This window comes from Salvelinus sp. IW2-2015, linkage group LG19, assembly GCF_002910315.2.
Source record: "Salvelinus sp. IW2-2015 linkage group LG19, ASM291031v2, whole genome shotgun sequence".
In the NCBI taxonomy this organism is placed as follows: Eukaryota; Metazoa; Chordata; class Actinopteri; order Salmoniformes; family Salmonidae; genus Salvelinus; species Salvelinus sp. IW2-2015.
The window spans coordinates 27,221,404-27,248,527 of record NC_036859.1 but is presented as its reverse complement, the minus strand read 5'-3'; the positions used below and the strand labels follow the sequence as shown (position 1 = coordinate 27,248,527).

At 41.4% G+C, this 27,124-nt stretch overlaps 2 protein-coding genes across 2 annotated transcripts in view; one reads left to right on the top strand and one right to left on the bottom strand.

Annotated features, from left to right (window-relative positions):
- Positions 1 to 8,171, bottom strand: part of LOC111979146 (chloride channel protein 2-like) — a 107,106-nt gene extending 98,935 nt beyond the window's left edge. The window contains exon 1 of the mRNA XM_070448941.1: positions 7,515 to 8,171. Coding sequence (XP_070305042.1) covers positions 7,515 to 7,655 — 141 coding nt within the window. The 5' untranslated portion in view covers positions 7,656 to 8,171. The remainder of the gene's footprint in view (positions 1 to 7,514) is intronic.
- A 6,710-nt stretch (positions 8,172 to 14,881) lies between these two features.
- On the top strand, positions 14,882 to 21,567 carry thpo (thrombopoietin). The gene is made up of 5 exons (XM_070448928.1): positions 14,882 to 15,524; positions 15,719 to 15,843; positions 17,063 to 17,149; positions 17,304 to 17,468; positions 20,793 to 21,567. The coding sequence occupies exons 1-5, from the start codon at positions 15,512 to 15,514 to the stop codon at positions 20,928 to 20,930; spliced, it is 528 nt and encodes a 175-aa protein (XP_070305029.1). The 5' UTR covers positions 14,882 to 15,511; the 3' UTR covers positions 20,931 to 21,567.
- Positions 21,568 to 27,124: the final 5,557 nt, after the last annotated feature.

Genomic DNA, 27,124 nt, shown 5'->3' with positions numbered 1-27,124 from the left:
TTTATATGCACCAAAGCTTCGCAAAAACGTCAACCTGCTGTCTCCATTCGCTGGGAAAGGAGACTTTGGGTTTGGGTGGGAGGGGAGGGAGGGGGAGTGACTTTTTTTGGTCCTTTTTATTTATTTAAAAATGTTTTTAATCAGTTTTCTCTGTTATCTTTGTAAATGCTTGGTCTGTTTTCGCACCTTTTTCCTTTCAATATTTTAGATGGCTAATGACGTTAATAATAGTAATATTGGTATAGGTAGGCCTAATCCTATAAAGTTTTTATCTTGGAATACTAAGACAATGAATAAACTTGTCAAGAGGTCTAGGTTCTTCTCCCATTTGAAAAAGATAAAAGCAGATGTGGTATTTTTACATTTACGCATTAAAGATCACTCAAGGCTACAAAACACCAGGTTCAGTCAGGTTTTCCAGTCAGACTTTAACTCCAAAGCCAGAGGGGTTGCAATTTTGATTTAGTAAAATACTAAATTTCTCTACTACTAATGTTATTTCAGACAGTAATGGGAGATATTTAATCATAACTGGCACCATTTGGCACACACCTGTAGTATTGGTCAATGTATATGCTCCCAATTTTGATGATGTTGAATTTGCCAATGGGTTGCTGGGGAAAATCCCTTCTCTGAACACCCATCTTTTGATATTTGGCAGGGATCTGAATTGTGCTATTAACCCGGTGTTAGACCGCTCCAACCCCAGAACTATGTCTCCTATGTCAAAGTCCTTCTTAGATGTTATGGTTCAGAATGGGTGTGCAGATGCCTGGAGATTTCAGAATCCCCAGGCAAGATAGTATTCTTTCTTTTCACATGTACACCATTCTTTTTCTCGTATTGACTATTACTTTATTGATCACAAGTTACTTTCATATGTCACCTCTTCTGAATATTTACCCATTGTAATTTCTGACCATGGACCTTTAGCCCTCGACAGACCTATCAGGACAAACTCATACTCCTCACTGTTGGAGATTTAATGATCTTCTCCTGTCTGATGCAGACTTCTGTAATGTTTTCTCCACTTCTATTGATCATTTTAATTTTTCAAATCAGACAAGCTCAGCCTCTCATTCTCTCTTATGGGAATCACTTAAGGCCTATCTTAGAAGATAAATTATTTCTTATTCTTCTCATTTAAACAAAACTTGGAAAGCTAAACTAGAACTCTCTAAAGCCATCCTTGATTTAGACCAATCTGAATTCCATATTTTGTCCACTACAGATGCAGAATGGTTACAATTGCATTCACGTGGTACCTACTATGAACATGGCGACAGGGCAAGTCGTCTGCTCGCACACCAATTCAAATGCAGCGCAGCTACTGGTCTGATTCACCAAATTAAAGATTCCTCTCATTGCTTGATTTCTAACCCTACGGGGATCAATGACACCTTCAAATATTTCTATTCCTCCCTGTATATGTCTGAATTTCCATCAGATACTGCCAATATGACTACATTTTTGGGTGAACTGGAGACTCCCACAGTTGAGGCTGAAACTGCAGATGACCTTGATTCTCCTCTCAGCCTTGAAGAAGTTATTCAGTCTATCAAGTCAATGCAGAGCAGCAAGGCTCCAGGGCCTGATGGGTTTCCAACTGAGTTCTTTAAGAAATTCTATACCAAGTTGGCCCCTTTACTTGTATCTATGTATAATGAGTCACTTGAACGTGGCTCGGTGCCACCTACCCTAACACAGGCTTCAATAGCTCTTCTCCTTAGAGGGGAAAGACCCCACTTCCTGTTCTTCATTTAGGCCCCTAAGCCTCCTTAATGTGGATGTAAAGGTGCTGGAGGAGGTGATAGTGAGGCCACTGGAAGTAGTCTTACCAGGACTCATATCAGAGGAACAAACCAGCTTTAAAAAGGACAGATACGTATTCATTTTTTAATATTCGAATGCTGTTTAACATTATTTATTATAAACATTTCTCTAACTCCCCTGAGGTGGTAATCCCCTAGACGCAGAGAAAGGATTCGACAGAATTGAATGGGAGTACTTATTTGCTGTTCTTAAAAAAATGTGGATTTGGGGACAAATTTAGCAAATTTAGCTGTCTCTTGTAGACAGTTGAAGTCGGAAGTTTACCTTAGCCGACTTCAACTTTAATACATTTAAACTCAGTTTTTCACAATTTCTGACATTTAATCCTAATAAGAATTCCCTGTCTTAGGTCAGTTAGGATCACCACCTTATTTTAAGAATGTGAAATGTCAGAATAATAGTAGAGAGAATGATTTATTTAAGCTTTTATTTCTTTCATCACATTCCCAGTGGGTCAGAAGTTTACATACACTCAATTAGTATTTGGTAGCATTGCCTTTAAATTATTTAACTTGGGTCAAATGTTTCGGGTAGCCTTCCACAATAAGTTGGGTGAATTTTGGCCCATTCCTCCTGACAGAGCTGGTGTAACAGTCAGGTTTGTAGGCCTTCTTGCTCGCACACGCTTTTTCAGTTCTGCCCACAAATTTTCTATAGGCTTGAGGTCAGGGCTTTGTGATGGCCACTTCAATACCTTGACTTTGTTGTCCTTAAGCCATTTTGCCACAACTTTGGAAGTATGCATGGGGTCATTGTCCATTTGGAAGAACCATTTGCGACCAAGCTTTAACTTCCTGACTGAGGTCTTGAGATGTTGCTTCAATATATCCACATAGTTTTCCATCCTCATGATGCCATCTAGTTTGTGAAGTGCAACAGTCCCTCCTGCAGCAAAGCACCCCCACAACATGATGCTGCCACCCCCGTTCTTCACGGTTGGGATGGTGTTCTTCGGCTTGCAAGCCTCCCCCTTTTTCCTCCAAATATAACGGTGGTCATTATGGCCAAACAGTTCTATTTTTGTTTCATCAGACCAGAGGACATTTCTCCAAGAAGTACGATCTTTGTCCCCATGTGCAGTTGCAAACTGTAGTCTGGCTTTTTTATGGCGGTTTTGGAGCAGTGGCTTCTTCCTTGCTGAGCGGCCTTTCAGGTTATGTCGATATAGATACTTTTGTACCTGTTTCCTCCAGCATCTTCACAAGGTCCTTTGCTGTTGTTCTGGGATTGATTTGCACTTTTCGCACCAAAGTACGTTCATCTCTAGGAGACAGAACGCATCTCCTTCCTGAGCGGTATGATGGCTGCGTGGTCCCATGGTGTTTATACTTGCATACTACTGTTTGTACAGATGAACGTGGTACCTTCAGGCGTTTGGAAATTGCTCCCAAGGATGAAGCAGACTTGTGGAGGTCTACAATATGTTTTCTGAGATCTTGGCTGATTTCTTTTGATTTTCCCATGATGTCAAGCAAAGAGGCACTGAATTTAAAGGTAGGCCTTGAAATACATCCACAGGTACACCTCCAATTGACTCAAATTAGCCTAACAGAAGCTTTTAAAGCCATGACATCATTTTCTGGAATTTTCCAAGCTGTTTAAAGGCACAGTCAACTTAGTGTATGTACATTTCTGACCCACTGGAATTGTGATACAGTGAAAAAATCTGCCTAAACAATTATTGGTGAAATTACTTGTGTCATGCACAAAGTAGATGTCCTAACCGACTTGCCAAAACTATAGTTTGTTAACAAGAAATTTGTGGAATGGTTGAAAAACGTGCTCTGTTTTCTGCTAATTTTGATCCCATCCTTACACAAATTAAATCTGACTTTCAGAGATGGGGTAGCTCACTACTATCACTTATAGGAAAGATTAATGCTGTAAAAGTGAACAGTTTACCCAAATTCCTTTATCTATTTCAATCTATCCCATTGTTTTTACCAATGTTTTTTTTAAAGTCAATCAATCAGGCTTTTACCACATTTATCTTAGGAGGAAAGGTACCTAGAGTCAGTATGTCTTTACTTCAGAGATGCAAGTTTAGTGGAGGGCTTGCACTACCCAACTGTTTATACTATTACTGGGCAGCCAACTTTCAGAAATGTCTATTCTGGTTACATGCTCCAGATACCCCATGGTGCCACATTCTTGTATTTCTATTTCTCTTCCTGCATTACTCTGCTCTTCTCCCCCAGCACCCCCCTCTCCCTATACTGGCAATCCTGTAGTGCTTTCCAAACTTAAGATTTGGTACCAGTTTCGACTGCATTTTAAATTCTCCTCTGCATCTACTATGGGTCCTATTGATAAGAATCTTATCTTATTCCCTGTTTCCCAAATAAATAATGCTTTCTCTTACTGGACAAGGAAAGGTATTAAGTCCTTCCAAGACTTACAGTACTAGTCAAAAGTTTGGACACACCTACTCATTCAAGGGTTTTTCTTTATTTTTACTATTTTCTACATTGTATAATAATAGTGAAAACATCAAAACTATAAAATAACACATATGGAATCATGTAGTAACCAAAAAAGTGTTAAACAAATCAAACTATATTTAATATTTGAGATTCTTCAAAGTAGCCACCCTTTGCCTTGTTTTTTTTTCTAGTTTTCCCAACCTGGCATCTAAATACTCTTTGCCTCCATCTCACTTTTTCCGTTACCTTCAAATTCGACATTGTGTCTCCTTCTAATTTGCTGGCTTCCCTGCTCCACCCCCTTGCCAACCCTGGGATGGTTTATTGACTATATGACCTTGACAGAAAGCAGTCATTTCTCAGATCTGTGTATTATGTCATGAGACAAACACTCCACCAACAAAACTAAATCTGCTTGGGAACGGTAAATGGGTGTTGAATTCACACAGGAGTGGTGGGATGAGGCGATTGATAGAGTACGCTCCACTACATCTTGTGCTCATCTTGGTCGCATACAATTTAAGGTTTTACATAGAGTGCATTTTTCCATATCCAGATTGTCTGAAATATATCCAAATGTAAATTATGATTGTGATACATGTCATGTCTCACCATGTGACCTTTAGTCATGGGATATGGTCAAATATTTGTACTTACATTGATATACATTTTGTAAAACTTGAATAATAATACATTTTTAAAAATAACCATTGTCGTCTCGGGCCATGCCAAAATATCCTCCAAACCATGGCTTCTCGGCCATTATCACTTAACTATGTAACTGAATGTGTAGAATTAGAACAATATTAAACGTTCTAAAAGTTGGCCCAACTCTCTGAATACATGGCGCTGGCTCATGGTAATGGAACAAAAGAACCCCAGGCCAACAGAATCACCGGCCTGCACGCATACGAATAACTCTATATATGAATGGACAAAGCCATCAATCATGTGACACCATTCATTCTTATGTGAAGATTCAGTAGCACATTGAAGCCAAATGACCTTCGGTTAAACTGGCGTATCATAGACGGGTTAGCTGGCAAAGTCACGAAAAACAATGTGCACGCTTCAATGGGGCAGAAGTCTGTGTTTTGTTATGATTCTGAATGGCTAGATAGCTAGTAACTACGACAAGAAGCTGCCATGTGAGGAATCTTAGGTGGCTCGTTTCAGCTAGTTTTATCTTGTTCTTGATATCATGTCTTGTTTTGACTGTTGTCACATCTATGCTAATCGCTAGCTAGCTAACAAACAACTGTAACAATGTATTTGAGAGTCAACAAGTCCTCATTGTGTAAATGTATTTGTTTCCAATAAACTTTAGACTAAATATAGTTTACATGACAATCTAAGCCAATCCTGTGTGTTTTGCCCTATATTTGCTGAACAACCACCCCATCTATGGAGACGCGCAGTTTGAGCTACTCCAGGAAGTGACGTAGCAGGCTAACTCAGTGCTGCCCCCTCTCATTGAGTAACTCAAGTTGAAGGTCGACCAGGGTACTGCAGGCTGCCATTAGCAACTAAATGATCCTTACAACCAATGTATAGTGTGAATTACACCATGACATTCAGAGGTCTCTATTGGGAAGAAAAATATTTGGGGGGCCTAATAACAAAGACACCATTTAAACGGTCAAATTGAATTAACTTTTAATGTGGCATGAACACAACCAGTCATGATAAAATAATTCCGGCATCCAAACTGCATGCATACTCGCGCCATTTGACGAATGGAAATAGGCATCTGTTACAAAACACCACAATGTGTTCCTAATGACATTCAGTGATTGTCATTGATTAGGCCTATATTAAGTGAAGTGTCTTGCTGACAAATTGACCTTTATGCAGCTTGAAAAGTCTGGACACCTGAAATGGGGCTGAAACTATCCCGGGAAAAACGGGATGGTCACCCTAACACACGGTCAACTTACTAGACTAAGCTACAATGTGTATTACCATGAACTTCTAATAGGCCTATCAGTAGCCAGTGATGTTGTGGTAAAACAAATTGGTGGATAAACTCTGATTGCCAGTCGCAGTAAAAAAAAAAAAAAGTGATGTTTACCCTCCACTAGGCCTACACCGCTTCCGGTAGCCTACCCTCTCAGCTGCGCGACAGGTTATATTCCGCCCAAACTATGTATGCCATGGGCTCTCCAACTCTGTTCCTGCAGCTACCCGGTGCTTAATTTGGGAAACCAAGTGATATCTGTTTGGGGACATTAGATAGTAACACGTTTTCGCAACCAAACATATTTCGCTAAACTGTTGATAGCCCCTCTGCACGCTCAAGAAAGGAATAAAGGAGAGAGAGGAGATGGAGATGCATGGTGGTGAGATGAGCTATTCTGTATAGCTAAAGGTAATGTCACCCAGTTAATTATGAAAAATCCCTATTATTAGACTACTCAAAATCAAATACAAATTCACTATAATCTGGAAACTACAGAATGTCATTAGGTTTTCCAAGTGGGTCAAACCATTTAAAAACATTTAAATCTCTCTTTTTCTGTAGTTCCTACAAGGGAACTACAAAATGTCATTGGCATTTCAAAGTGGGTCAAACCATTTAAAGAAACATAAATAAAATCTCCAGATAGGATCATACTTTCTCAATGACGTCATTCACATTTTTCTCAGAGACTGCATCTGAGTCAATGAGTGGGTTCAATTTCAAAATATGACATACCAGTCTTAGAAGACTAATAGCATTTTCATTTCCTATCAAATGTTACAGGAAATATATAAAGGAAAGTCATCTGAGCGAATAAAATAGCGTTCTCGTGTGCGTAATTTCAAGAGGAACCACCGCAGCAAGGGACCTTTTAAGGACCTTGAGCCCTTACAACGACTTGATGCGCAAAGTGAATAGGATGCATAACCACCTGTACCTCTTCTCACAAGTTTTTTGTGTGTAAATAAAAGATGCCAAGAGAGACGTATGCTATAGGCCAATGTCACTACAATGACAATTATTTCATCTTTGGGATAGAAACATTTTGTAGCTTATCCAGAAAATGCAATATGATGCCGATATATATATATATACTGTATAGAAATAACCAAATGATTTGCCCTTGAGCATGAACACATGACTGAAGTTAAATGTATAATCGATTGATACATGATGAAAACAAAATGATTTGACCCATTGTTCTCGTCTTCACGGGGGAAAGACAGGATCCTAGCGTCGGTAATAGATGGACTCGAGGTAGAAACAGGTTACCAAGGGCTCATTCATAGCTTACTCACATTTCCCTCCTCTGGCAGTTCGGTTTCTCCGGTGTGCTTCTCCTTTTCGAGGCTACGGTCCCTAACTGTCAGCTGCGCTCCTCCATCTTTCGTGTAACAGAGTGAATCAAAATGAGGACTATCTCCGCGCGTTCTGCGCATAAACTCCAACTTCAAAGCTTGAGTTTTCCCCCTGGATCAGTTGTCATTTAATCCATAAACAGAGGCACTCTCCTATCTCATTCACTCTTCTCCGCGGGTAAACGTGATAACCGGTGGCCTGTTGCTGGTGCCTTGACTGGTTGGCGCGAAAAGAAAAACAGCACCCCAAACTTCTGCGTTGATCCGCGTCGATGCGCATGCCTTTAGACAGCGGCTGCATCTGAAGCCTCAGAGCGACAGCGGAGCTAATCCGGTCGAATGTGTTTGACTGTGACCGTTATTTTTGGCATAAATTTGTATTCTATAAATAAAGCTGCAATAGGCTAGTCTCTTTCCCGCGGGGCACGAGTTGGGTACCATATGTCCATGATGCAATGCGGGTTCCGTCTGTGTCAAGCGTTTTCCATTACCTCCTTACCTCCCCGTGAAGAAAGTCCAGACGTGTTTGTCATTACCGGGAGCTGGTGGTGCGTTCTTCTTAATTCGCCCGCGCCATTCGAGTTGTCTGCAAATAGATAGAAAGAAATGGAGGGAATATCATTGTCTGTCTGTCTGTAGCCATCTGTGTGTCTGTCTGCAACCTGCAACGGCGTAGACTCAACACTCAACTTCACACACAGCCTGCCTGCCTACACACAAACAGCTTTTCCCTGCAGTCTCACAATCATTAAGCCTAATTCTATGTAAACAATTCTTTCTATTTTTCTGCATAGGTTATCTAAGCTAAGCAGCGGCGATTTTAGCATGTAAATCTTGGTGGGGCAAAAAAACATATTTTTTTTAGATGCATGCCAGCAAAGACACTACACAACACTAAATAATACATTAATTGCACTATAACGGTGACAAACAGTGCTCACAAACTGTTAGGACCTACATAAAGCTGTCCCAACAGCAGAGCTTTTCTTTCCAGCACAATGGAGTGAATCCTTACCACCGCTACACCTGGCTATTGATTAAGACATTAATGAGCGAGCGACGACGGACGTAGTCAATATAACTATGTGTTCAGCACTTTTATAATGTACAGTGACAGAATGCCTAACATGGGCTGCTCTTACAGTATTTCCCCTGTACACCAAGTCAGAACAGTAGGATAAATAAAGGGGACATATAAGCAGACAATGAAACCTCTTACAATATTAGATGATGACATTTCTCAAAAACTGGTTATAGGCTACATGTGCAGCACCAGCGAGTCAGAACAGTAATATTAGGTGAAAATAGACCAAATTATTAGGGTGAGGCACATGGGCTACTAACAGCTTACTACACAACATACAGCTACTGTTACTTTCTTAGCTACGGTATACAGATCTCCCTTGCATATTACATAATTTATGCAGCAGCACACAAGACATTTTTGGACTCACCTTGGCTTGGCATGTGCTCACTTAAACATGAAGGTGGCACAGCGGTTTGTCATCAAACTTTGTCATCAAAGTCTGGCATTCTCTGGATATATGGTAGAAACTTAGGTAAAAAAACACACAGCCACTCCATTGAATAGCAGGCTTTGCACTGCTTGCTGTTAGCAACTGATTCCTTCCAAACGACTCATTGTTGAATTTGCGATTTCCAACTTGTTGTGTAATCTTTATGTGCAATGGCTGATGAGCACCAATAAGTTTTATCTATAATTTCTCTTCATTATTTCTCTTCATATGACAAGGATTAAAAAGGATTTTCCAGGAGATTGTCAACTTGAATTATGATGATGACTGCTAGCTAAGACTTTGAAAGTAAGATGTTGACATGATAAGTCCAATCAAAGCTACTGTATGTATAATGTGATTTGACGTAATTTTATCTGTGGCCAATGACCTTGATGCTTCTTGGAAGAGTACTTGTAATATAACTCTATGGCAGGACCCAAAGGGCTGACATTTTGGATGTCTACCCTTACCAAGGACATAAACTTCGCGATGACGTAGTGTCCCCATGAGTGACAGAACACTGAGCCAATCACAGCACAATGCTCCTATTTTTTGCTGGCTCGCCCCACCACAGAGCTAGGCTGAAACACCTGCATTCAGGAGCTGCCTTACTCAAGAAAACAAAAAAAGAGACCATGTATGTTTGCGGCTTTATTAACTCAATGATATATACTTTTTTACATTGTTTGCAAACTGATATGTGACATGTATTAATGCCAAAATAACATGCCCCCCCCAAAACTGATACATTTATATATACTGTATATATACACACACTACCGTTCAAAAGTTTGGGGTCACTTAGAAATGTACTAGTTTTTGAAAGAAAAGCACATTTGTCTATTAAAATATCAAATTGATCAGAAATACAGTGTAGACATTGTTAATGTTGTAAATTACTATTGTAGCTTGAAACGGATGATTTTTAATGGAATATCTACATAGGCGTACAGAGGCCATCATCAGCAACCATCACTCCTGTGTTCCAGTGGCACGTTGTGTTTGCTAATCCAAGTTTATAATTTTAAAAGGCTAATTGATCATTAGAAAACCCTTTTGCAAGTATGTTAGCACAGCTAAAAACTGTTCTGATTAAAGAAGCAATAAAACTGGTCTTCTTTAGACTAGTTGAGTATCTAGAGCATCAGCATTTGTGGGTTTCGATTACAGGCTCAAAATGGCCAGAAACAAAGAACTTTCTTATGAAACTCGTCAGTCTATTCTTGTTCTGAGAAATGAAGGCTATTCCATGTGAGAAATTGCCAAGAAACTGAAGATCTCGTACAACGCTGTGTACTACTCCCTTCACAGGCTCAAAGCAGAATGTAACAATCTTCGTTGGGAGAAAGAGAGGAGGACCAAAGCACAGCGTGGTAAGTGTTCATGATGAATATTTAATGGAACAAAACTGAACACTGAAATACAAAACAATAAAGTGAACGAACTAAAACCGAAACAGTTCTGTGTGGAACACACAGACACGGAAGACAACCACCCACAAAACACAACAGAAAACGAACATAGATAACCCACCCAACTCACGCCCTGACCATACTAAAACAAAGAAATAACAAAAGAACTAAGGTCAGAACGTGACACAGAATTGGAGGAGTGGGAGGTCCCAGTGCACCACTGAGCAAGAGGACAAGTATATTAGAGTGTCTAGTTTGAGAAACAGATGCCTCACAAGTCCTCAACTGGCAGCTTCATTAAATAGTACCCTCAAAACACCAGTCTCAACGTCAACAGTGAAGAGGCGACTCCGGGATGCTGGCCTTCTAGGCAGAGTTCCTCTGTCCAGTGTCTGTGTTCAATCAAATGTATTTATATAGCCCTTTTTACATCAGCCGATATCTCAAAGTGCTGTACAGAAACCCAGCCTAAAACCCCAAACAGCAAGCAATGCAGGTGTAGAAGCACGGTGGCTAGGAAAAACTCCCTAGAAAGGCCAAAACCTAGGAAGAAACCTAGAGAGGAACCAGGCTATGAGGGGTGGCCAGTCCTCTTCTGGCTGTGCCGGGTGGAGATTATAACAGAACATGGCCAAGATGTTCAAATGTTCATAAATGACCAGCATGGTCAAATAATAATAATCACAGTAGTTGTCGAGGGTGCAACAAATCAGCACCTCAGGAGTAAATGTAAGTTGGCTTTTCATAGCCGATCATTGAGAGTATCTCTACCGCTCCTGCTGTCTCTAGAGTTGAAAACAGCAGGTCCGGGACAGGTAGCACATCCGGTGAACAGGTCAGGGTTCCATAGCCGCAGGCAGAACAGTTGAAACTGGAGCAGCAGCACGGCCAGGTGGACTGGGGACAGCAATGAGTCATCATGCCAGGTAGTCCTGAGGCATGGTCCTAGGGCTCAGGTCCTCCGAGAGAGAGAAAGAAAGAAAGATTAGAGAGAGCATACTTAAATTCACACAGGACACCGGATAAGACAGGAGAAGTACTCCAGATATAACAGACTGACCCTAGCCCTCCGACACATAAACTACTGCAACATAAATACTGGAGGCTGAGACAGGAGTTGTCAGGAGACACTGTGGCACCATCCGATGAGACCCCCGGACAGGGCCAAACAGGCAGGATATATAACATACGTTGGATTCATTGAATGTTTGCCTCAAACTGTATGCGTAGATGGCTAGAAATGGCAGCAGAAGGTGAATGTTGAACTTTTGTTATATACATATCCAGATGATGCTGCTTACTATTTTGTGCAATGACGCTGTCGGTGTGTTCGAGGCGTTTCCACTGCTACGGCACCTGGCTATCAGCGGAGCCTTGTCTGGCAGCGAAACAGTTCATTCAGTCTCATTTACTGCCTTTAAAAAAAACATAGCTGATATGGCTGACTGATTCTACTGACAATTGAGATGTACAAACTCTTGCATAATGGATGACCAGAGGATAAGCGGTAATCCGTAATTATGATTAAGACATTAATGAGCGAGGTAGGACGGACGTAGTCAATAACTATTTGTTCAGCACTTTTTGAAATGTACAGCGACAGAATTTAGAACATGGGCCGTTCTTACAGTGTTCTCCCTGTACACCAAGTCAGAACTGTAGGATAAATAAAGGGGGCATATAAGCAGACAATGAAACCCCTTGCAATATTCAATGATTACATTTCTCTAAAACAGGCTATAGGCTACATGTGCACAACCAAGTCAGAACAGTAGGCTAAGTTATGAGGGGGAAAGGGACCAAATTATTAGGGTAAGGCAAATGGGCTACTAACAGCTTACTAAACAACATACACTTAATATTACTTTCTTAGCTACAGTATATGTACAGTGCATTCAGAAAGTATTCAGTCCCCTTGACTTTTTCCACATTTTGTTATGTTTGTTATGTTATTCTAAAATGTATTAAATGTTGCTGTTTTTTCTCATTAGTCTACACCCAATACCCCATAATGACAAAGCAAAAACAGGCTTTTAGACATTTGTATTAAAAAAGATGGAAATATCACATTTACATAAGTATTCAGACCATTTACTCAGTACTTTGTTGAAGCACCTTTGGTAGTGATTGAAGCCTCGAGTCTTCTTGGGTATGACACTACAAGCTTGGCAAACCTGTATTTGGGGAGTTCCCTGGCATATTACATCATTTATGCAGCAGCATACAAGACATTTTTGGACCTTGTTGTGCTGTGCTCACTTGAACAGGAAGGTGCTGCGGCGGTCCTTGTGGGCAAATTTTGTCATCAAAGTCTGGCATTCTTTGGATTTATGGTGCTTTCAAGACAACTAGGAACTCATTAAAAAAACAAGGTAGAATCATGACGTCAGATTTCTACAGGTCGGAGGTCTAGAAAGAGGCTTGAGTTCCCAACTTGGAATTCCGAGTTGGATGACCGTTCAAAACGTATTTTCCCAGTCGAAGCTCATTTTTTTCAGAGTTCCCAGTTCAGAGTTCCCAGTTGTATTGAACTCACTGAAGATTTCCCAGTTCTTAGTTTCCAGTTATTTTTGAACGTGGCAGAAGGCATGCTGGATTGACAGCATGGCCAATGTATTCAACCTTTTCTGACCCATGGTGTTGAATATTTATCCTTTAAAGCTTGGAAAAGAGACCCTTAAACCCAGACTTGGACCACACACCCACTCCACTGAATAGCAGGCTAGTGATTTATTTGCACGGCTTGCAGTTAGCCACTGATTCCTTCCAAACCACTCATTGTTGAATTTTCGATTTCCAACTTGTTGTGTAATGTTTATGTCCAGTGGCGATGAGCACCAATACGTTTTATCATTAATTTGTCTTCATATGACAATGATTGAAAAGGATTTGCAGTAGATTGTTGACGTGATTCATGATGATGACTGCTTGTCTAGCCTACTAACAAAGATTTTCAAAGTATGATGTTGACATGATCAGTCCAATAAAAGCTACGGGAGACGCCATTTTATCTGTGGCCAATGACCTTCAGCCTTTGTTAACCCAATGATTTTTTTCATTGTTTGCAAACTRCTTTGTGACACATATTAATGCAAAAATAACATGCAAGACAGTCAACAAAAAAAACATATATATATATATAGTGTAACGACCCTGGGTTTATAAGCGCGGAAATCGACTCTGCCGCACGAGCATGCTTTTGCGGCACAGTCGATAGCGCGCCGGACCTCGGGCTAGAAGGTCGAGGGTTCGAGACCTGCTCACTGCTGCTTCATTACATTGGTGTCAGAAGTGATCGGACCTCGCATCCACGACAGTGCGTGTGCTTGGCCGGTGAGCGCGTTCCTGTAAAACGTAAAGTCGCAAACTAGCGCGAGGACGCGCTCTTTGAAAGGAGGGAGTAGTGTAACGACCCTGGGTTTATAAACGCGGAAATCGACTCTGCCGCTTGAGCATGCTTTTGCGGCACAGTCGAATAGCGCGCCGGACCTCGGGCTAGAAGGTCGAGGGTTCGAGACCTGCTCCCTGCCTGTTTCATTACAATATATATATATATACAGTGTATTCGGAAAGTATTCAGACACCTTGACTTTTCCCCCATTTTGTTACGTTACAGCCTTATTCTAAAATTGATTAAAGCGTTTTTTCCCCTCATCAATCTACACACAATATCCCATAATGACAAAGCAAAAAATAGCTATTAGATATTTTTGCAAATGTATAAAGTACTCAGTACTTCGAGTATTCACAGGAAAATACCATACTAACCGTTATACTAATGAAAAGCCAGTTATTTACACCATGATTTGACTAAAATTGCCTAGTGTTATTAATATTCATAACATTAGTATCAGCCTATTATTCATAATGAAAGCCCTTGCAGGTAAAATGCTACTTTCAATTTGTTATTCCATCAGTAGGCTATCGATTCAACCCTGCCAGTCCCGCTGGACTCTCCAGATGGCAGCTGTCTAAACAGCGCCCACTGTGTGATACTACCGCAGCCAACTCAGGATTATGAATGAAATACATTTCTTACGAGGCTGCTCGATGCAATTCCTCTCCTGGAGAGGCGGCGATGTCTATTCAGTTCGGCGAATGAATGGGTTGCAGTGATTATGATGATGGGGTAATCGAGAGGCTGAAAATGGGAATAAATCAACAGGTGAACATTTATGTTTGAATATTTTCCTTCGGGCAGGACTGGAACAGTTTGGCCTGACTGACTGGGAGGTAAATAAACTTGAACTTGGCTGCATGCCTGGTCGCTGACGGGATGTTTGTAAGCAGGCAAATCAAACAGCAAAACACCGGTCCTACGCAGTTAGTGAGTGTATGTTTGTGAGAGAGAAAGAGAGGGAGTGTGCACGTGGGAGGGGAAATTATTTGAAAGTGCTGTACATGGATACTTGAATGACTATGTAAATTATAGATTAGAACATTATTTTGTTAGTGATAAAAAATATCGAAGAGAAATTGGTACAATAGAATCATTGAGCTTCAGGCCTACCAATTATGCCTAAATCCTACGTGCTATAGACAGCCATGGAATAATTCCAATGGCTTGATTGATCAGCTGTGCACCCTAGATAAATAGATTTAATCATTACACAATAATAAAACATTAACTCTGGTGGTGGTAGGTAGCCTAGTCAACATATTGTCTTCTGAACGTTACATGACATTTATGTTAATGAGTCATTGTCATAGAACGAGAAAGAGAGAGATGAAAGAAGAACAGCAGATCGGTGATATTCGTTCACGTGACCCTTTGGATTATAGAAACAGGAAAATTGAGCGCGCTCTGGGATTTGATAACGCGCGCTCTTCACGCTATGGAGGATGATAACGTGGAAAATTAAAGGGCGCGAGGACTATAGAGGGGACACAACGCACTTCAGACGCGCAGAAAGTAATTCGGAGTGGTTTTATTACCGACTGAAGACAGTAAACATTACGTTTTTTTAATGGACCACATTAATGGACATCAGACGCAGCCGAGAGGGGCATGGCGTTAAGCAGTGAGTTGGCTATTCAAAGAGTGACTGATGGGATATATTAAACTATAATGAGCTAGGCCTATCTAGTATCATATTTTCATACCTTATGTGCAGTGTGTTGAGTCATTTAGAGGTTGATTCAGTGTCTGACTGTCATAGCACCTTGAGGAAGAATGCATTCTTAAATGAGTTGAATATGTAATGTATGTGTCCAGGACTCCTGCTGCTGTGCATGGTAGCCTCTGCTGTGTGGAATGCTGAGACCAGGCCCATAGACTTTGTGTGTGACAGAGAGTCCAGGAGGGACATGAACACTGTGGCAGAGATGGAGGCTGCTCTGGTAAACCTATATGTTTTAAACAATCTGCCCAGTGGTGTAGTGGTGCCTGGAGAAGTGGCAATACTCAAATGTTGCCCCAAATTTCCCAAACAGCCCGAAGGAAAGGTGCCCTGTGTGAAAAATTATGACAAACAGTTCAGTACACTCTAAATGACCCCCCCCCCCCCAAAATTCATGTTTTCGCTCGCAAAGTAACACTTTTTTAATAGATAAACAATTAAATTGGACCTTCTAAGTCCACAATAATTCTTAAACCACATGAGGAGACCACTTTTGAGGTCTGGGAAAAAACTTTTACATTTGTATTTTTGAGTGTAGTTACCCTTTAATACAACTGTGCAGGCAACGGGCACTGTTATTTAGTTAGCAGTGTTTCTGTAGCACACATGAGAAGGAGTTTGCAAAACAAATAGCCACTGGATTGATGCAAATCATCATGATATTATTCTGCCAGACAGGCATAGGCTACTTTGTAGCTAGTTAACATTTAATTGAGGTGGTTTTTGGGAAAGCCTTTCCATCTACCAGAAGACATTCAGGTCTATCATTAGCATCACTATATTTTTCCTGTTCCTTAATTGTTTGAGACCTGGATGTTTTACTTCATATTATGAGGAATGTCTTACCATTCAAAGTAGCCTAGCCAAAATCCCACCGTGGAAACGTGGAGGTAATTATTTAATTAAGACTTCATATGCTGTTGGTTTTCAACGTTCTTTCATTGTCTAGCAGCCAAAGGCATTATCCTAGTCATATTAGCAACCCATGATAGTTGTTGCATCTTTAGATCTCCCCTCTTTATACATTTCTAATGGATATTTCCATCTATTTCCATGAAACCGTTCGCATGTGCAGTGCGCATTTTAGAATGGATTTTCTCGAAATTGCACTTTGGAACATTAACGCGTAGGCTTACCGCAGTGTGCACATTGCTGCGCTTAAAGTGTGAAGAAATAATTAGCAGTTTATCAACATTTTAAGCTAAACATTTTGATCTGTTCCATCAGCCTTATAAATTGATACGGCGTATACCTCCACTACACTACTTTGATACGCATCATGGGGATTAAGAAGTAAACATATGCAATGCCCACAAAAAAGGTGGTATATGGCGTATACCTGCGTATACCCTCCTCTACACCACTGAATCTGTCTGTCCGTCTGTCTGTCCATCTTGCCTATCTCTTTTAATGTCTGTATGCTTCTCTCCTCTCTTCAGGCTGATTGTGACGCCTTGAAGATGCTCCCGTCCCCCATTCAGCTCCCCTGCATCAAGGTTCACAAGGCTTCCTGGGAGAGGAAATCAGTACGCTATCAAACACTTCAACTTCTGCTTCTCAATGCAGATGATTTGTTTTCCCCGGTTCAGTAACATCCAATTGTGGTAATAATTTGACGTTTGTCTCTCTCTCGTGTGTGTTACCTATCTATGTATGTATGTTTGTGTGTTTTTCCTCCAGGCCCAGGAGAAGAAGGGGGACATAGCTGCATCTCTGAGGGTTTTGTCTAGGAGCGTGAGGGTGGTTAAGACTCTGAGCCAGCCTGGCTGTGCCGCAACTCTGCTGGAGAGACTGGAGCACACTGTCAACAACTACCTACACATAATCACACACCTGGACATCAGGGTAAGATATAATAATAAATACACACATACATACACACACTATAGCTTGCTTCATAGCCTGAGAATTAGGGGTGCTGAGTGTGCTGCAACACCCCCTGAAAAATCTGAATTTAAAAAAAGATGTATCATAAAAAGTGCAAAAGTAATGTGCCTTAGTATTAGCAGACCTATATAGACATCTGTAGAGCGGGCAAAAATATTTTTCAGTATCTCAGATTTTGCAAAAAAGGCAGTAATTAAGAACAGTGTCTTCCAGGATTCAATAGTTTAAATTGTAAGAGTTGTTGTCCTATCCCTTTCTCTGATTTTCATTCTAATGTAATCTTAAAAGAACAAAACCCTGTTCTCAAACATTTACATCAAAAGGTGCAAAGACACAAAACATCCACATCAAATTAAATATTTTTCTTGATCAAATAACATGGTAAACAACCACTTTTTATGCAGTATTAATTTACCATCCCTACAAACCACTTAATGTTAATGTACATTACTGTATTGTATATAGGCTGGTCATCAATGTTTGTACCTGTAGACTTTCCATCACTATGAAGAAAAACAATGCACACTACAGTAATTGACTACATTGAGACAAGTGGTTTGTGATGATATGGCTCAGTTGGTAGAGCATTGCACTTGCAATGCTAGAGTTGTGGGTTTGATTCCCAAGGGGTACCAGTACAAGAAAGTATGAACATGTATGYACTCACTACTATAAGTTGTTCTGGATAAGAGTGTCTACTAAAAAGGAATGGATAGACCATTTCAGTTTTCACATAGAAATAAGTTGCAATTGCAAGGTATTTCAAGAAACTGGAAAACATATCAAGCAAGTATTTTTATATTCCACAAGTATTATCAGATTAACTGTTTTGTACAGATAATTATCAGACTCAAGTGTGAGTATACACTCAATTTAGTAAAAGAATAATGACAAAAATCGTACACTGTACCTTTACTAGTCCTGTGTTAGCGGCGTCTTCAGTGCTGGCAAAAAAAAATCTGACCCCCCCCAAATCACTTTGGCAAAAAAATTGCAGCAGCCCCACCACCAAACTACTTCCCATGGCTATGTCTTGCTTAGATTACTTATTGGCCGCTTGTTGGTGTGCAGTGAGCGTAGGCCTTTCAGTGTTGCTAAGTCCCAAGAAGGCAAAGATAACTGAATTAAATGACTACGGCCCCGTAGCACTCACTTCTGTCATCATGAAGTGCTTTGAAGGGCTAGTCAAGGATCATATCACCGCCACCTTACCGGCCACCTTAGACCCACTTCATTCAGTTTGCATACCGCCCCAACAGGTCCACAGATGATGTAATCGCCATCACACTGCACACTGCCCTATCTCATCTGGACAAGAGGAATACCTATGTAAGAATGCTGTTAATTGACTACAGCTCAGCATTCAACACCATAGTACCCTCCAAGCTCATCATCAAGCTGGAGGCCCTGGGTCTCAACCACTCCCTGTGCAATTGGGTCCTGGACTTTCTGACAGGCCGCCCCCAGGTGGTGAAGGTAGGAAACAACATCTCCACTTCGCTGACCCTCAACACTGTGGCCCCACAAGGGTGTGTGCTTAGCCCTCTCCTGTACTCCCTGTTTACCCACGACTGCGTTGCCATGCACGCCTCCAACTCAATCATAAGTTTGCAGACGACACAACAGTAGTGGGCCTGATCACCAACAACGATGAGACAGCCTACATGGAGGAGGTGAGGGCTCTCGGAGTGTAGTGTCAGGAAAACAACCTCTCACTCAACGTCAACAAAACAAAGGAGATGATCGTGGACTTCAGGAAACAGCAGAGGAAGCAACCCCCTAGCCACATCGAAGGGACAGCAATGGAGAAGGTGGAGCGTTTTAAGTTCCTGGGCGTACACATCACAGACAAACTGAAATGGTCCACCCACACAGACAGTGTGGTGAAGAAGGTGCAACAGCACCTCTTCAACCTCAGGAGGCTGAAGAAATTTGGCTTGTCATATAAAACCCTGACAAACTTTTACAGATGCACAATCGAGAGCATCCTGTCGGGCTGTATCACAGCCTGGTACGTCAACTGCACCGCCCTCAACCGCAAGGCTCTCCAGAGGGTGGTGCGGACTGCACAACGCATCACCGGGGGCAAACTACCTGCCCTCCATGACACCCACAGCACCCGATGTCACAGGAAGGCCAAAAAGATCATCAAGGACAACAACCACCCAAGCCACTGTCTGTTCACACTGCTATCATCCAGAAGAAGAGGTCAGTACAGGTGCATCAAAGCTGGGACCAGGAGACTGAAGAACAGCTTCTATCTCAAGGCCATCAGACTGCTAAACAGCAATCACTAACTCAGAGAGGCTGCTGCCTACATTGACACCCAATCACTGGACACTTTAATGGATCACTAGTCACTTTAAACAATGCCACTTTAAATAATGCCACTTTAATAATGTGTACATATCTTACATTACTCATATCACATGTGTATATACTGTATTTTATACCATCTATTGCACCTTGCCTATGCCGCTCTGCCATCRCTCATCCATATACTTATATGTACATATTCTCATTCACTCCTTTAGATTTGTGTGTATTAATTAGGTAGTTGTTGGGGAATTGTTAGATTACTTGTTAGATATTACTGCACTGTTGGAACTACAAGCATTTCGCTACACTCGCATTAACATCTGCTAAGCATGTGTATGTGACCAATAAAATTTTATTTTATTTGACGTCACGTTCATTTCCATATGAAAATGGAGTATCCTGTCTTCTTCCAGTAATCCCTCATTGACTCCCTCTCATTTCATACATAGCGGTGACCCCAACGACCCCTGGTCTTCCTTYGCCAGGAAGAATAGCAGATAGCAGAGCATACCTTCCCCATGACAGAGACACAGCCACCCAGGCTACGCATGGAGAACTTATGCAAGTGACAGGCCATTCACTAGCAACATGTGTAGTTAAAAGACGGGCTAGAGATGAGCAAAACAGAACAGTGAAATTGCAATAGTTTCTTTCCAATTGTCATTCAGTGTTTCTTGAGTGTGTCTCACTATCATCAGACAATGTCAACAACATGCTTTCATGTGTATGATCATTTCAATGCAGAAGACTACAGCTCTCAATCAACAAATGCATAGTTAAAGTGAATTGCTTTTGTAATGGAAACCATCAGCATATTTAGTAATGTGTGTCATATCTTTGTTATACTGACTCTCACTCGCTCTCTCCCTCAATTCTCCCCTTTTCTCTTCCCCCTGTCGCTCTCTTCCTCTCTTTCCATCCTACCCATCCCCCACCTWCTCGCTCTTCCCCCTGGTCCTAAAGGGGTCTGTGGAGAGCCCGTTGTTTTCCAGTACTGCTGAGAGTACCCACAGCTTGAGCACGGTTCTGTGGACTTTCAGCAGACTGATCACTGGAAAGATAGAGTGGCTTATGGCTGACCTGACCCATGGGTGCCCCTGAAGAGGAAGGAGAGGAGATGAGGGGAGGGAGCTACTTCAGAGTATTGAGACGCACCCAGATAAGTGAGGAGGCTAGGGAGCTGCTGTAGAGTATTGTGATGCACCCAGAGAGGGGAGGCGATGTGGAGAAGTGAGGTGCTCAGAGAGGAGAAATGACACAACCGCCTGAAAGCTGTCACTCACCAAGCAGACCTTTCTCTGGTTGGTTAGACATTAGAGACAGTAAAGACTTGTTTAATGGAACATGGAGATACGTCACCCTCTGCTGGTCATTATTTGGAACGACAGCTCACTGTTTCAGGCATTCAGCTTAGACTGACTGCATGCTGTTTCTACAGTAAAACCAGGACAAAAGGAATAAAAATGTACATGTTACATATGAGAGACAATTGACCCAATTGATGGCTTRCATTTCATGGCACCTACCAACAGAGCACTTGGAACACATGTCAAGCATTTGGATGTGATCAGATAATTGTCCACTTAGTATTTTTTTATTTATTGTTCACTGTACATTACATTAGTTTTATAACTGTATTTTTTATTAATTCATTAATCAGGCTATAGAAATATGGGTTTATATTTGTATGTCATTATTAAAATTAAACCCTCAAAGTAAATTGTAACTATACTCAAAAAGCCTCTCTCATAAAATGTCATTATATGCATCATGTTTTAATTAAACTTTTCTGAAAGTAATACAAATATTGTCTGAACCCAATCAGCTGTGTCAACAGTTTGGGTCACGAGGTCAAGGAGGAAGCATAACTGATTGGTTTAACAAGCGAAACATTACAAATGGCGCGCAGTCAAAAAAAGATTGAATGATACAATAGGGAATCTCAATTGTATACTCCTCATGTCCTCTCTCCTCGCCGCCTCCTCAAAACCCATTGGATGAGAAAGCCAGAGGTCCCACCCCTTTCACATTCTCCTCCAATGGGTATACAATTGACATTCTCCCATTGTAGCCGCCATCCATGTATGAAGCTCCAATTGACCGAGTGTACAGGTGGAGGTTGTAAACTACTCAGAAAGGATACAGGTAGAGGATGTAACTACCAGAAAGAGGATATAGGTAGAGGTTGTAAACTACTCAGAAAGAGGATACAGGTAGAGGTTGTAAACTACTCAGAAAGAGGATACAGGTAGAGGTTGTAAACTACTCAGAAAGAGGATACAGGTAGAGGTTGTAAACTACTCAGAAAGAGGATACAGGTAGAGGTTGTAAACTACTCAGAAAGAGGATACAGGTAGAGGTTGTAAACTACTCAGAAAGAGGATACAGGTAGAGGTTGTAAACTACTCAGAAAGAGGATACAGGTAGAGGTTGTAAACTACTCAGAAAGAGGATATAAGGTAGAGTTGTAAAACTACTCAGAAAGAGGATATAGGTAGAGGTTGTAAACTACTCAGAAAGAGGATACAGGTAGAGGTTGTAAACTACTCAGAAAGAGGATACAGGTAGAGGATGTAAACTACTCAGAAATAAATCTCAAACTTATGTCTAGGCCTACACATTACATGTATCTGTAATAATAGCTCAAACTTGAGTTTAGTTTCTTTGATTTAAAGGAGGTGGCTAGTCTTGCAAATGTCTTTTGTGTGATGAGTAATTTATGTAGGTCAAAAGCATATGTATTAGCCCAGAAAAATAATCGACCCTGTATTAGTAGTTGTGTGGCAACTTTTACTTGCTTTGCATCCATACCCTAACTATAATCAACCAGACATGATCAGTCGAGCTCTGGGGACAGTTTGGACGCAGCATTGGCATCATGTTCTTCTATGACAACGTGTGTGGCAGTGCCCTGTATGTGCTAGGCCTAGTCGAAGCCATCATCGACCCACCCCCCGCCGTGCGCTTCCTGTATTTGCCCCGCACTCCGGCGGACACGAGGCGTTACTCCTCCTACCTGCACCAGTTGGATCTGAGTAGAGACCTGGGACCCACCCTGCTCATCCATGGGGTCATGCCTATCATCACCACTGACCTCTAACCCCTGACCCCTCACTTCTAACCCCATCACCAGTTAGATCTGCTGGGTAGAGACCTGGGACCCACCCTGCTCATCCATGGGGTAATGCCAGTTGTCACCACTGACCTCTAACCCCTCACCCCTCACCTGGCTCTGACCTTATCACCAGCAGGGCCTGCTCAATAGAGACCTGCGCCCGACCATACCCAGCGATGGGGTTACACCTGTTATCAACATTGATCTTTAACCCCTTACCTCTCACCTGTATCCCCTCACCATATCCAGTGGGTTATGTTCCTATGAACATTCTTTGTGAATGACACCAGGCACTTTTATAATGTAAGCTGAGGGGCAAGAAGATGTGTGTATGTTTGTCTTATTTTTATTATAGATCTTGGTTGACTGAAGCACTCCTGCTGTTCTGGTGTGGATGTTCTGATTACTGCACACTGGGCTTTACTAGAGGTGTGGGGCGGATCCATGAGGTCACAATTTATTACGGATTTATGTAACATTGGCACAATTCTCGTTTTTTGTATGTACCACTAAATTAAAATAAATTATAAATGGTATTGTCAATAACAGAATCCTTTTCTCCATCCAATGTGCAGAACATGCATGCTGGTGTGAACTATTTCCAGACCAGAAGGGGGCGATATATGCTTTGCAACGTCACCAGAGCTGCAGTGATTGAAGGGGAACAGCCGATGCAGTACTTGAACCAGTGACCATACAGTTACAGGGCACTACATCATGTGCCATCTGTGTCCTGACCTCTCAACGAAGRCTGTCAAATCCTAGCATCCAGGGAGGCTAGCCACTAGTCTTTTCCCCCTCAATCTCTACATTACTATGCACTCTATATAGGCAAGCCAGATGACTCAGTGATTCAAGGAAACCAGCTACACATAAACGTCACAATATAGTTAACCCTATGTGGGATCCAACCATTGTAATTGAACGGTAGGTGATACAATACTCAATGTAATGTGTGTCTAACCCCTTCGCAAAATATTCGCTACCACATCTCATCTGACGTTTCCATTGGTTTACAACCTACAGTCATTTTACACCACATGATGGTGAGTATCAGAAATACCTAGTTGATGCACGTCACTGGTTAACACATGGTGGGTATGGTGGGTGACTGGGCAGTGGGCATTGATGCCTCCAGCAGCCAGTAATGGTACCAAGCCTGGCTGCCTGTGCCAGCGAGACACGACACTAAACTGCGTCACGTTTGCTATAGAAAATCTCTGAGTTCACATATGTGGGTGGTCGCACCCACCACTGCCGATGCCAACGCAGACATAACCAAGCCAATGGAGATAGACAGTCAAATTGTTATTCCATTTCTATGGCTTCCGTTTGACGGGATGAATACCACAGTGCAGTTGGTTTCTTAGTCATGGTGATGATGACGTTTGTGATAATGATGATGATGGTGATAATGATGAGCACGAGGATGATAATGATGGCGATAATGCGACGATAATGATTACCGTGAGGGTGAAAATGGTGATAATGATGCTCATGAGGATGATAATGATGATCATGATGATGGTGAGGATGATGATAATAATGATGGTGAGGATGATGTAAAGATAATAAACTTCTTGTGATATCTTTTCTATTGTTATGATCTGTGTAGCCCTAGGATCATATACTGAACAAAAATAGAAATGCAACATATAAAGTTTTGGTCCCATGTTTCATCAGCCAAAATAAAAGATCCAAGAAATTTTCCATAACCTCAAAAAGCTTATTTCTCTCAAATTGTGTGCACAAATTTGTTTACTTCCCTGTTAGTGAGCATTTCTCCTTTGCCATGATAATCCATGCACCTGACAGGTGTGGCATATCAAGAAGCTGATTGAACAGCATGATCATTACACAGGTGCACCTTGTGATGGGGATAAAAAAAGGCCACTCAAAAATTAGCAGTTTTGTCACAGAACCCCATGCCACAGATGTCTCAAGTTTTGAGGGAGTGRGAAATTGGCATGCTGACTGCAGGAATGTCCACCAGAGCTGTTGCCAGATAATTTAATGTTAATTTCTCTACCATAAGTCACCTCCAACATCGTTTTAGAGAATTTGGCAGTACGTCTCACAACCACAGACCACGTGTAACCACGACAGCCCAGGACCTCCACATCCGGCTTCTTCACCTGAGGAATCGTCTGAGGGGGGAGGAGGGGTGCTGAGGAGTATTTATTTCTGTAATTAAACCCTTTTTGGAGGAAAAACTCATTCYGGTTGGCTGGGCCTGTCTCCCAAGTGGGTGGGCCTGGCTCCCAAGTGGGTAGGCCTATGAGTAGGCCCGGTCATGTGAAATCCATAGATTAGGGCCTAATTAATGTATTTAAATTGACTGATTTCCTTATATGAACTGTAACAGTAAAATCTTTGAAATTGTTACCTGTAGTGTTTATATTTTTGTTCAGTGTAGTACAATATATTGTTTAGTTTAATTCTATGCCTGGGCTCTCGGATGACCTGGTTTTTGAGAGTGAAATCCATAATCAATGCCAAAGATTTTTATAACTAATCCAAAATAGTCCAGAGCCTGTTGTTTCCAATGGGAGCAAATTAATCATAGTGGGTAGAACAAGCAAGGAGCTGGGCAGAGCCAAGCACCAGTTATTGAGATGATATTGGCGTGTTCAAATTTTTTTGTGCAAATTTGCATTGGGGAACATCTACTCTGTGAAGTGTGCGCATGTGCAATAACTCAATATGCCCTTGCACTCCTTCTAAACAACGTTATTTTTAAAAACTTTGGCAAAGAGTAAAGTCTACAAAACGCAGTACACTCTTTTTGTTACATATTCTAGTTTTGGAAACAGAATACTGTATGGAGATCAAATGTTTAATTGATGAGAAAATTAGCAGAATGTCAGCCAAAATCCATCTTGATCCATCTTCTCCCACTGCCGGCCACTGGGCTTCCTCTCACCACCATATTTGGTAGTGAGTGGAAACGCCAACCGGATGCTTCACATTTATACATCTGGTTAAATATCTGGCTCATTCTTCTATCTGTGCTATGGTCTTGCTCAAGCCTTATGTGGCCATGGAACTCCTTGGCAGAGAGATGAGAGAGATAGAGCGCACTTGAGGCTGCCCTGATGAGTGTACCCACCTAAACAGACAAGGGAAGATCCGCTGATGTTTGAGGGTGATCCCTCCATCCCTCTATCTCTCCATCGCGGAGGAGAAGAGAAGGATAGTGTGAGTCACTTCCGACTGGTCATTGCATCGTAGGAGGGTGTAGAAACATTAGTGTGGAAACATAGGGAGAATCTCAATTACATACTCCGTGCGTACTCTCTCCTCGCTTCCTTCTCAAAACCCATTGGATGAGAAACCCAGAGGTCCCGCCCCTCTGTCCTTCTCCTCCAATGGGTTTTGAGAAAGAGGCAAGGAGAGAGGATGCAAGGAGTAAGCAATTGAGATTCTCCCTATGTTTCCACACTAATGTTTCTACACCCTCCTACGATGTAATGACCAGTCGGAAGTGACTCACACTATTCTTTCTCGTCTTTCTCTTTCTCTGTCTTTCAGGTTGGGGACACTCAGACTAAGTGGTGCAGTGTGGAAGTAATTTCCATAATGGAAAAGTAGAGGAAGCAAAGGTCCACTGTACTATTGAGCCATGTTTGAAATGGAAGAACATGTTAGTTGTTTTCACCTGAATTATTTCAGGTCCCACGTACAGTACCACCTCTTAGCATTTCTACAAGGACGCAGGTTTTTTTCCTTACTTCATTACCATAAAGCAACAGAGGAACAATTCCTAGGAAACATTGAACATTCACAGGAAAATTTTACATTCACAGAATAGAACATTGATTTCGACAGTGTGTTTGTACTTTGTACTGTATATATAATACCATTATAGTAAGAATATATTTTCACATGATATTGAAATAGCAAACCATAGGGAAACATAAAGTTATTCTATTCTATGCTGTTAATTAATTCACTCTTAGTTATCAAACCATTGATCCTTCATACAACAACCCTTAACCAATTAGAAGGAGAAAGGTAATATCAAATAAAATATGGGAAAAACATAGAATGGCAGTACATTTGTAGGCCTACTCTGTTTGAACGGTATATTATACCATTAATAGATACATTTTACATAAAGAGATACTGAAGTTCCATAGGGAATAATAAAGTTGTTCTATACTGTGCTGTTACTATATTC

Bases quoted from the DNA above. Each gene is read 5' to 3' on its own strand.
- thpo (XM_070448928.1), top strand. The intron at 17,150-17,303 runs GTACGCTATCAA...TTTTTCCTCCAG, and splicing joins CTTCCTGGGAGAGGAAATCA to GCCCAGGAGAAGAAGGGGGA. The intron at 17,469-20,792 runs GTAAGATATAAT...CTGGTCCTAAAG, and splicing joins TCACACACCTGGACATCAGG to GGGTCTGTGGAGAGCCCGTT.